Below are 12,019 nucleotides of genomic sequence, written 5' to 3' on the forward strand. Positions count from 1 at the left end.
ATGTTCTGAGCATTAGCACCACCGCCCGCCGGGTTATGTCCACGGGGCGGGTTACGGTTCCGCCCACTGCTTGATACATCCAGATCGTCAATATGCCTGTTGTAACTCTGGCTTGGGCGAGGGGTGGAATGAACCCTATCACGATAGTAAGAATAAGCCTGCTGCTGAACCAGCGCTGTCTGAAGGAGATCTCTAGCCCTCCGTGTTTCAACCGTCGTTGGTGACTCACCTTCAATCGGGATAGCCGCCAATCGTGACGCCGCAGCAATCATGTTATCCAAAAGGTTAGAGTAATGACCCGGTGGCTGTGGTGGGTTATTGTTCTGACGAGGCGGGTCCATCATGCGCGGCTGAACCGGCGTACCCATCCCTGGTGCTTCGACCCGGTTTGCTACTGCCGGGTTACTGGTTCATGCTCCTGGCGTGTTAAAGAGATTCCTTGCCTCATAAACTGAAGGCAGATGAGTCTGATGCCTCCTCCTCATGACTTCATTGGAAGCGTTCTAATTGAGCATGAGCCGATAAGATTGTGACTGAATTCATTGTGCCTGAGCATCCAAAGCGGCCCGCTCCTCTGCCATCCTGGTATTTTCTGTGTTTAGCTCCTCCTTGGCCTGTGCTATCTCATCACGCAGATTTGTGATTGCTGCATTGTGCTGATCTTGATCCGAGGGGTTAACCATCGCTGTTAACAATGTTGTGAGCTTATCCAGCAAGTCAGTCAAAGCTTGAGCCGGCGGGTGCTCAGGGCCTCCTGCCCCGGCAGCCGCTGCCGCTGCTGAGCCGGAAATCAACTCTGCTGTTGTTGATGAATGCTGCACGGGATGTGTACCGGCCATGAAGATTGCAACCCGATTTGGCGGCTAACAGGGGTCTGGAATACTGTCGCCATCGGAACAGCTCCCAAACCGGCCGTCTGGTAGTTGATACAATGACTCTGTCTCACCGGTGGATGACTTTCCATCAGAATAAATGACGGTCTCACCACCAGACGCTGGTCTGTCCTCAGATTCCACTCCATGGATAAATTCCATGAAGGCATGATTCATGGCAGGCCGAACCCGGGCGGGTCTCGCACGCTGAGCCGTCTCGACGATGTTGGTGCAGATGTCCGGCTCAGGGCCCGGTTCACCGATCTTGCCGATGAAGACGTGGATTCCGCTGAAGGGGACCCGGTGCCCGTACTCAATTGAGCCAGCCTCGGGGCCCCAGCCTGCGTCATCGATGTAGAGCTTGCCGTGGCGACTCTTGGTCATCTGTCCCACGGTGTATCCCTTGATCCCTTCGAAGCTGCCCTTTAAGAACTCGAAACCATCGTGCGATAGCCCCACGGTGGGTGCCAACTGTGGTGGAATTGTCACGGCAGATGTCCTAGTGTGAGGACTTAGTCGTGGAGCCATCACGTTGAGGTTAGCTTAAAGGGGTTAATCAGGACAAAGGACATGAGGAGTTTATACTGGTTCGGCCCCTTACAATGAAGGTAAAAGCCTAGTCCAGTTTGTAGTTGGTATTGCTAGGGTTTCGATGAGAAGGGAGCGAATACGCTTGACCCGGCTCTTGATCTGTTGTTTCTTATTCTAAGCCGCCGCTAGGTCGTCCCCTTATATACACGGGTTGACACCCTGCGGCCCTTAGAGTCCCGGCCGGTTTATACAACGTGACCGGCTCGGTGACCTTTCTCATATACCTTACAATACAACTTTACATACATGGAGGTTTATAATCATGGGCCTTACGCCGTCTTCAGGTCTGGGCCCTCTACCAAGCCTATCTATGAACCGCCACATACTCTTGGGCTTCATTGAGATGGGTCATTATAGGGATGACCCGGCCCCTCCTGGGCGGGTCATACCTAAAGTTATATCACCAACACCCTATGCATAGATTACCCCAATGTCACCTCGGGAATCTGCGAGTTGAGTGCCAAAACATATATCAAGTGAATCAATACGATACCCCATTGTCGCCACGAGTATTCAATTGCAAGACATATATCAAGTGTTCTCAAATCCATAAAAGTATTCAATCCGATAACAACGAAATCTCAAAGGGAAAAACTCAATTCATCACAACAAGATAGAGAGGGGAAAACACCATATGATCTGACTACATTAACAAAGCCCGTGATACATCAAGATCGTGACATCTCAAGAACACGAGAGAGAGAGAGAGAGAGAGAGAGAGAGAGAGAGAGAGATTAAACACATAGCTACTGGTACAAACCCAGAGCCCCGAGGGTGGACTACTCCCTCCTCATCGTGGTGGCCACCGGGATAATGAAGGTGGCCACCGGAGATGATTCCCCCCTCCGGCAGGGTGCCGGAGCGGGGTCTAGGTTGGTTCGATAGCTATAGAGCCTTGAGATGGCGGAACTTCTAATCTAGGTTAACCCCGAGGGTTTTTGGAATATTTGTGAATTTATAGGGTAAAGAGGGGGTGCGGGAGTCCACCGAGGTGGGAAGAACCCACATGGGCGCGTCTGGGCCCCCAGGCATGCCCTGGTGGGTTGTGCCCCCCTCGGGGCACCCCCAGGTGCTGCTCTGGCCCATTGGTGGTCTCCTGGTCCATAAAAAATCCACAAAAAGTTTCGCGGTGTTTGGACTCTGTTTGATATTGATTTCCTGCGATGTAAAAAACAAGCAAAAAATAACAACTGGCACTGGGCACTGGGTCAATAGGTTAGTCCCAAAAAGTGATATAAAGTTGCTATAAAATGATTGTAAAACATCGAAGAATGACAAAATAACAACATGAATACTTCATAAATTATAGATACATTGGAGACGTATCAGTAACCACCGATGGAAGAGAACTTTGCCTATTGGTCTGCCTCGTTTCAATGAGCGGGAAAATGGTTCTCTTCGTCCCTCGCCCTTGGTACCAACGTTGTTGCCAACATAACTGACAGGATATCCTCTGTCATGCCTTGCTATCATGACCGTGCAAGATGTTAGCGCCCTTCCTACTTCTAACCCACATGGTGGGCCCATAACCCACAGTTACACAGGATCGAAACCTGACTCTCCCGTACACGCTTGTTTCGAAAGTTATGCTCACGCTTGGCTTCGTATGTAGATCATGAACCACCTCCCTAGAGATGATCTACTCTAGTATCAAACACAATATTTATTTTCGTTGCTCTGAACCCTTTTCACCTTCTGATTAGGCATCGAATGATTGCCTACCCGATTGAAACTTTTGTACCATTGCATATTGCTCTCAACGAATTCCCCGAGTTACAACTCAAGAAATAATTCATGTCTTCTCCCCTGAGTTCACCATCTGATGCCCAACTTTGTGGAGATGCGTTCTTCCAGAGTTTTCCCTCTTATTGCATTCGTAGGATGATGAAGATCCCGAAGAAAGGATGACAACTTCATCGGGATGACCTGATGCAGCGAATTGAAGACATCTACGAAAGCGATCAACTTCTTCGATAAGAGCAACCAAGGACGAGAAGATTCGTTAGAATTTCGTAACCAGAACTTCCCCTTACTCCACCTCTTAAATCTTGGGACGACATTTCTTGTAGTGGAGGAGATTTGTAACACCCCGAGAATCTTGCTACATTAATCTTCCACTAAGATGCCATGTCAGCAAGTTTAGCAAAGCCAAATAGCCACTTGATAAAAAAATCAAAGCCTTTTTCAATTTTAAAAGAAAGTCAAATAAATTATTTCTTCAACCAGTAAAACTAAAATGTTTGTAATATTGCGTAAAGTTCTAAAGCTGTTATAAAAACAAAACAAACATTAATTGACACTCCAAAAATGCCCCTATCTATTTTTTGAATGACCCAACAACACCCTTCCATCACTTTTAAATTCAAACCAAAAATCAAAAGAATTCAAATCAGGTTCAACCTTTTTGTGGCAGTGCCATTTAATGCAATTTGAATTATGTGGCAAGTTACACTTTTTACAAAAATCATTTGGTGGCTCTACTTAATGCAAAACAGTGTAGAAAAAACTAAACAGTAAAATAAAAGATAAAGAGGTAGAACCTACTGTGCACATGGGCTTAATTCTACAGTACAAGGCCCAGCCCACCATCACCCTTGTCTTCTACCCCGCTACAGTCACCTGCTCCCGACGACGTGCCCCCGACCACGTGCGGCCATCCCCGGCTCCCCTGCTGGATAAGGGTGATACTCCCTGCCCCTCTCATCCTGCCCCGAAACCCTAGCACCCCAGATCCCCTCTCCCTCGCTCAATTTCTTCGCCCCGAGCTCGTCCGCCCGCTGCAATCACCGTGTCGTCACCGTTGCCGTGACATCGTCCACTCCCTCGCCTCGTCTTCATGCCAGGAAGCACCACCGTCACCTACTTCGCCTCCCTCGCCATTGGATCGGAGCCAGGAAGCCTCAATGCCGATGCCCACGTTCGCACACTGTTGCCTAGTCGTCCCCGCCCATGCAGTCGCGCCTCCCCTCGCGTACTACCACCCATGCCGACGCGCGCGGTTGCTCGCCGCCTCCTGATGCGCTACCGCTCGCGGCCACCGCGCGCAACCGATGTCGTGTCGGCGGCCGACCCTCCCGCTCGTCCGGCCGGCTGCGCTGTGGCCGCTGGTGCGCCCTCACTGGGCGCCCGTGTGCGCGCCCAGCCGCACCGAGGCCGGATGGGCCACTGCCAGTGGGGCCGCCCACATATAAAAAGGAATAGGAAAAAAATATAAATATAAAAATTATAATAGGCACTTACAAGTGGGGCCCATGAATAGTGGCAGTTGACCAGTCAACCTTTGACTCGGTCAACCCTGCCACTAGACCCCACTGTTAGTCACACAGCCTTTCTGTTGGGTACATTCCTAGGTACCCATAGCAAATTTCCTGTTTATTTCGAAATAATAAATAATTTCAGGAAATACTTAAACCTTTGAAAATTCATCTCTACCCCTATAGTGTACCAGTTTCAAATTTGGATTTACCACCTCGGCTCCATTCTTTCCCGCCATAGGGATATGAGATCAATCCCGACCGTCGATTTCATCCTTCGTATTAACATCCACCCTCCATCACATGCTAATATACCAAATCCGACGGTCCATCTTTGCTGGATTCGCCCACCTCTTCCCACCTGTGGAGTTTTCTCGGACGTTCGCGATGGCTCCTCACATGACTCTCATTATTTGTAAAAAATCAAAACAACCCCACGTGCGAAACCCATCCTGGGAACCAACACGAACGAGCGCGCCAAACAGCAGCTTCTGCTTCTCCATCCCCTCCACACCCTGCCGTCACCTCCACCTGCTGTCTACTGTGATTCTGTTTTCATCTTCTTGTTCTTGGTAGTACTTTTGAGTGCTTGCAACCCGTGGCCGTGGGATCTAGGCTGGGAGGAGCGGAAGTGCGTAACCTGCAGGTGAGTCCGCCGTATAGCTATCCCTCTTTTCCCCTTGGTTCCGATTTTCTTGATCTTTTTCTCATACAAGATTACCGTGGAAGTTGATGTTTCTTGCAGAAAACTATCTATTCTCTCCGTGTTAAAAATCAACACGAAATGATGGCATTTTCTGTCCCTTGTGGAGGTTATGCATTTTTGTGCACACAAGGTGTTTGTGTATTGCCCAAACTGTTATGAAGAGATAGAGACGAGCAGAAGGCAAATAATTAATGTGCGGTTATGAAGCTGCATACCAGAATCGGATGTATAAGTGGAATGGTCATAGTCATACTTTTGTATTCTTGTTAGCTGGTTCTTGGTTCCTTATATAATGTTTTGATTTTTTTGAGTTGATATGTTACGTGGAATAAGAATGCCCATAAGTGTTATCTTTTTCTTTTGTGCGGTATATTCTCTTTATTTATTGATGATATTAGAGACTAAAAAACTGCCGCTCCATAATTTCATCAGAGCTGAACTGAACTACAGTTCAGTCAGTACATGTCTCATAACTCTGTATGTCTACACGAGAGTATATATTGTCAATCAAAGCATTAAATTTGCAAAATTCATGCTCTTAGTTTTAATCTAACTTATAAAGGATGAAAGGGTTCGTAGTCACAACCAAGGTGGCCACGTCGCCTTTAATTCGCCATGAACAGTACTCATGCCACCCGCCTGTTATTTTCGTGCCCCGCCAGGGGCGTTTCCGTAATTTCGCACTGTATAAAAGGCAGCCTCCCCCGTGGAGAAGACCTAGCCGCCGCCTCCCGTCCCAGTCGCCTCCTCTCTCTCTCTCTCTCTCTCTCTCTCTCTCTCTCTCTCTCTCTCTCTCGCTAACCCCTCTCTCTCCCCATAGCGCCGGCCGGTTCCGGCCAGCTCCGGCCCGCGCATCTCCCCCGTGACCCCCGCCCCCTCTCCTGCGCCGCCGCCGGAGAAGCTCGCCGCCGATGCCGGTGACCTAGCCCTCGCGTCTCCCCCGCGACCCCCGCCTCCTCTCCTGCCGCCGCTGCCGCCGGAGAAGCTCGCCTCCGTGCCCACAAGTCTCGGATTTGGCGGGATCCAGGGCGAGGAGGGGTGGATGAGACGGGGGAGGAGGAAGAGGAGAGAGTGGGGGCGTCTAGGGAGGAATATCCCCGCCGCCTCCACAAGTCGAGGGGGATGGGCCTGCTCGGGCTCAGCCTGTGAGATGTCGACCGGACCGGCGGCGATGGAGGAGAAAGGCTGGGCAGGTGCGTGCAGGCGGGAGAAGCTGGGGGCGCTCGTCGGTTGGGGAGATGGCGACCACTTGAGCTTCTCCGATTGACCTAGACAGGGCCACGACAGCATAAGCAAGGGTGGGGGCGAGCAACCCTCTGAAGCCGGTAGCAGCCGTGCCCCTCCTCCTCACCTTCGCTTCTTCCCTCCTCCTCTCCAATCTGTGATGCCCATCTGCGTCCTTGATTTTCCAGTTTTCTGATAATCTAATTTTGATTCTCATATTCTGGTTACTTGTGGAGAGTAGAAGAAGAATTTTGAGAATGAGATTGATAAAGATGAACAAGGTGAACTCTCTCTCTCAAATACAGTCACGCTTGATGTTTGATTTTTCTGTGTAAGAGAGCACGTGACATGATTTTGTATTTCTATTACCCACTGACAAAAGCTAAATTTGTAAACGGAGGTTTCAAAAGTGTTTGTTTTAATCTTGTAGTCTGACAGAACAGTACACGTTGGTCATGCGAACAGAGGATGTTCTTCATGCCTCTGTATGAGCTAGATGTCATAATTGTACATCCACCCTCCGTTTTCCCATTTAGGCATGTTTATCCGCGAATTAGGTTTTGAAGAAAAAAAACTGATTTAGGAAATTAGTAATCAACCATTACCATTCATTTCGTCAGAAAGCATAGGTGTTTTAAATGTCTGCATGCCCCATACAATAGAATTTATAATAGATAGTGTTTTTTAACTTCTCATTATAGCCTCAAGTCGGCTAAGAAAAGTGATTATGCATGTCTTACAAACAAATTGACATCATTCTTGTTGGTACAAGATACGCCCTACCACAGATATTACCTGCTATCATATGCTGTAGAGTTACTAAACTCTGAGTTCCTGGATAGTATAAACGGATGCTTGATTGGTACATCTGCACATTGTCCTGTGTACTCATTCTAAACAGACCAAATTCAGGAATCTAACGATGCTTTACAGTTAATCCTCTCAAATTAAATACAGTGAAATCAAACAATTTAATAGCTTGGCTGTTTGTTTCCAGGAAGTAACGGTCAAGGAAGAAGAGTTAGATGCCTCTGAAGATGTTGATGGTAAACATATGTCTCGGTTTTGATATTATACACGTTGTCACGCTAACTTTTGAACCCTTCTTAATTATCACATATGTATAGACTAGCCGCTTTGTCACAAGCATGGCAGCTTGCTCAACTATCTCCACTGCCTGCATACAGCTGTTTCAGAACAGCGTCGATCAACCCAGGTTTATGTTTCCTTTCCAAGGGCGTTCGAATATAATTACCATCCATCAATTACAGATGTTACCAGTACTGAGTGTGTGCCTTATTAGTTTGTTCTTTACTATAGAGTTCAGTTGTAGAAGAGCGAAACGAAGCACACATCAGGAAGTCATGCTCTTTCCAACAACAACAGCAAAAGTAAGTGATGATTCATGTTTATCTCTGATATGGTTGTTTCCTCCCATAATAAAGTATATGGGAATCTGGGCTTGCATATTAATATATCTTCAGATACTTTGTTTTGGGAAGTTGATAGAAATCAGTGGTTGTGCTTAAGCTTCCGTTCTTTATTTACCTTCTAGGAATAAATTCAAATGATTAGTATATGCATAGCAGTGTAATGCAAGTGATAGCTGTGGTAAGGCCCAAGTGAGTAGCACTTCTCCGACCGATTTGGTTACCAATTTAGTTGTTGAGGCTTTCCTTCATGTGAGGTGATTTGTGGCTTTTGTTTCTACGATTAGGCGCATATAAGAGAACTTGAGGAAGAAGTGAAGCTCCTCAAGAACCTTTCGCACCCCAATATTGTGGTTAGTAGATGAAAGACGATTACATTTTAGATACTCTATACTTGACTGCTAGACTGCAGTTGTTTGATCTACTTCCTGTGATTTGAGAAGAGGTACCTCGGGACTGTCCGTGAGGAAGACACACTGAATATCCTGCTGGAGTTTGTTCCTGGAGGGTCTATCCAGTCGCTTCTTGGAAAACTCGGTTCATTCCTGGAGGCAGTAAGTAACCATCAATCATGCAGTTTTCTGTGATTTGACTTGCAGAAGAGAAACTGATTCGTTGCGTATTTTGATCAGGTCATTAGGAAGTATACTAGGCAGATTTTGCAAGGGTTGGGATATCTGCGTAGCAATGCAATAATACATAGAGACATTAAGGTAAAAACTCTAAAGCCTGAATATACTAGAATCTTTGTGTCATTGATTGTTTGGTTGTGCTAATTATCTTGGTGATCATGGGATTGTTTTACAGGGTGCAAACGTTCTTGTTGATAATAAAGGCTGCATTAAGCTTGCCGGTTTTGGGGCATCTAAGCAAGTTGCCAAGTTGGTAAGATTGATGTTCAATATGCTGTTAAGGTCGAGTATAATAGCTTGGAAGAAATAAAACCTTCATGTGCTTGTCAAGTGATCAAAACAATAATTTACAACAGAATAGAAAATGCTAAACCTTTCCTGTCTAATTATGCCATCAGATTATGGATTCTTATTTATTGCTCTTGACTACCTGTGTGCATGAAACATGAAAGTGTGAGTTTGGTTCCAAGCAGGCTTATGGTAATGTTCTCTGCAGGTATTTGCATTATAGTTCCTGCATAATCTCTTGGTAATGAAGCGTTGTCCGGGGCGCTATCTGGAATACCATCTCTTTCTAATGAATTTATGTGTTAGTTGTTGCCTTCTTTCATTAGATAGTTTGAATAATAATACAAACGTATGGATTTTTGTAAACTGGTATATGATTCAATGTTATATATTTTGTAAACTGGTATATGGTTACCAGAGTCACCTTGCATAATTTTTTAAAGGAAGAGTGAACGCAGTCCTGAACTTGCACTAATATATTGTGATGCTCCTACTTTTTGCAGAACAATGCAGTAATGATAAGAACTAGAATTAGACTGCATTGCAAATATGTATAGGTTACCACTTCTTCGCTGTAATTATTTGCCATGTAAAAGCCAATTCACATGTCAAAATATGCATTGAAGATCAGTTTCTTACCATTTGTAATAGTGAAACTCTTGCTTCTTTGCCCATAATAGAAAATACGCCAATTTTTTTATCACCTTAACTTGTCGATGGCATACCATCCTATCACAAACCCTCAATAATGTCTAAGTCTTTTTTTACCAGCTCTGAGATATTACATAGTGATGTCCCACAATTAAGATTATTACTGTGAAAATAATTAACCTCATGTACTTTGGTTCAGCCTTCACATAAGAAGTTGTACACTAGAGGAAAGAACATGATGTGTGTGTGCGTGTGCGTGTGTGTTGGTGTGTGGGGGGGGGGGGGTAAAACCCCTGGGTATGCATTCTTCACTTGAACAGATTTAATAATTTATCCCAATACTCTCTTTCTATTTTTGTCTTTGAGGGAATCTAAGATTTGATGTAAATCGGTTTTCCCTTTCATTTCTTCGTAAGAATTATTGTCTGTACTATAATTATTTAATGTGGTGCATCTCTTCTAATAATCTTAGCCGACCTGGTTTACTTGTTTTGGTACGATTGTTCCATGGAATCCCAGGGTCTGATGAAGCAAGGTGCAAGACACCTCAGGTACCCTGATCCGACCTCACCACACTCCTTGAGCCGGCCCCTCACGATTCTTACAATGTTATTTCTTCTCTTTCTCTAGAACCGCCTATGTTTGTGACAGTGCACTGGGGCTCAAGCGACAATGAGCAGGTTGGTGCTTTGAGTGTTTTGCCTTGCGATGTTTCGCTTGTTCTTGTTTCTTAATTTTTAGTCAGCTTACTTTGGTAAGCTCCTCTTATGGCAGGTGGGAGGATCGTTCAGCTGACCAAGTGCAGTATGACGGTGATCTCTAAACAGTTGCAAGGAGGCTAATAACATGTTAGCTCCTCTTAATATCTTGGTTGATGCCATCTGTCAGATTTAGCCCACCGAGTCCCTATTTTGCATTTACTTTGCTTCTCTAAAGTTCTCTTCGTGCTGCAAGGAAGACGCGAGGGTTAGTTGCATTCCTGCTGCCTTGCTTGAGATGAATCCATTTGGTTCTTTTGCCTTTAAATTCTATAACACATCATCGTATCTATTGGTAGGTGTCATTCTGCTTCTCCTTGCATGTCTATTTGTGCGCTTGGGTTGCAGATCAGGTTACTGACACATGGGATCGTACAGTTATTCTATTACTCAGGGCCTACCCTGGTGGTCATTATATCTCTGGGTTAAGCAAGCTGAGCAGGTTATGCAAGCTACTGTGTGAAATGCGCATGCATCACTGCCTAAAAAGGGTCCAGACAGCAACGACAAGTGCTTACTATGCTCCATTAAAGCAGCTAAGAAGATAATTTAGTTTGGGTGAATTTATTAATTTATTAATTAGCTTGAAGAAGAAAAATATTTCAGAACAGTGTGGTCATAGAGTTATGTTCAGTTTGGTGCTTTGGGTCATTCTGGATAAGTGATTGGGTAGCGGTTGCTGTTTACTCGCAAGGGATGAATTGGTGCAAGTGAGTTTATGAAAGCCTACTAGAACTGTTTGTTGAAGTAGTTGTATGAACATGTTGTGTGCAACTGAACTCATCTGATTGCTTATCTTTGAAAATCTTCACCTGATGTGTTGTGCATTGGTCTACAATATATTACTCATTATATTGGTCTGTATTTGTCGATGTGCAGAATGAACTTGCTCATCTTGACCAATTGATGACTCTATGCAGCTGATTTGAAACACATGGTTTTATCTGTTTTAAAGAGAGTGTACTTCCATAGCCTATGTATCTTTGAAAAATGCGGATGCTACCCCGCTACAACAGCCTGCTTTAAATGACCAGTGATAAATGCAACGATTTAAGTGCCAATTATTCATGCACCTCTCTTGTCCCATTGATGAAATTTGAACTATACACTACCCATCTATATATCTATGTATTTGTTACTATAGCGATGGCACAGGTAAATTAAACCATCTGTTGAGTTCTCCACTCCATGCTATGTTAGATCCATGTGATATATCTATGCCAACTGCGTTCGCTCCTTGTTATTCGGGTGACAAGCTTTGTGCTTTTGTGGCCAATATAGATAAGAAATTCCCATTTATATTGCTCTGTATATGATCGTTAATTAATATACACTATTTGTAATACAATCCACATTCCATTAACTTCCATCTACATCTCCTACTTACTCACTACTATACTTGGCCATCCCTCGGGCCGGGCCAACCAAAGCCCGACGCAAAAAACCTAGGCCTGGCTGTCGGGTCGGGCCAACCAAAGTCCGATGCAAAAAACCCAAGCCCGAGCTCGGCCTAGCCCTACTGTCGGGCCCGAGCCCAGCCCGTCGGGCCTTGGGCCACAGGCCGGGCCTCTTCCTTAAAGGCGAAAACAACGGGCCCGGGCCTGCCCTGGCCA

The 12,019-nt window shown here is 45.6% G+C and overlaps 1 protein-coding gene across 1 annotated transcript; it reads left to right on the plus strand.

Annotated features, from left to right (window-relative positions):
• Positions 1–6,513: 6,513 nt before the first annotated feature.
• LOC119297049 (mitogen-activated protein kinase kinase kinase ANP1-like) lies at positions 6,514–11,149 on the plus strand. Its single transcript, XM_037575002.1, has 11 exons — positions 6,514–6,928; positions 7,645–7,693; positions 7,775–7,863; positions 7,968–8,038; positions 8,365–8,430; positions 8,521–8,631; positions 8,710–8,790; positions 8,885–8,962; positions 10,168–10,199; positions 10,279–10,328; positions 10,423–11,149. Exons 4-10 carry the CDS (start codon positions 8,012–8,014, stop codon positions 10,322–10,324), a joined length of 441 nt encoding a protein of 146 aa, XP_037430899.1. The 5' UTR covers positions 6,514–6,928; positions 7,645–7,693; positions 7,775–7,863; positions 7,968–8,011; the 3' UTR covers positions 10,325–10,328; positions 10,423–11,149.
• Positions 11,150–12,019: the final 870 nt, after the last annotated feature.

This window comes from Triticum dicoccoides, chromosome 5A (genome assembly GCF_002162155.2).
Source record: "Triticum dicoccoides isolate Atlit2015 ecotype Zavitan chromosome 5A, WEW_v2.0, whole genome shotgun sequence".
Classification (NCBI taxonomy): domain Eukaryota; kingdom Viridiplantae; phylum Streptophyta; class Magnoliopsida; order Poales; family Poaceae; genus Triticum; species Triticum dicoccoides.

Bases quoted from the DNA above. Each gene is read 5' to 3' on its own strand.
- LOC119297049 (XM_037575002.1), top strand. From the start codon at position 8,012: ATGCTCTTTCCAACAACAACAGCAAAA. The intron at 8,791-8,884 runs GTAAAAACTCTA...ATTGTTTTACAG, and splicing joins TAATACATAGAGACATTAAG to GGTGCAAACGTTCTTGTTGA. The intron at 8,963-10,167 runs GTAAGATTGATG...ATGGAATCCCAG, and splicing joins CTAAGCAAGTTGCCAAGTTG to GGTCTGATGAAGCAAGGTGC.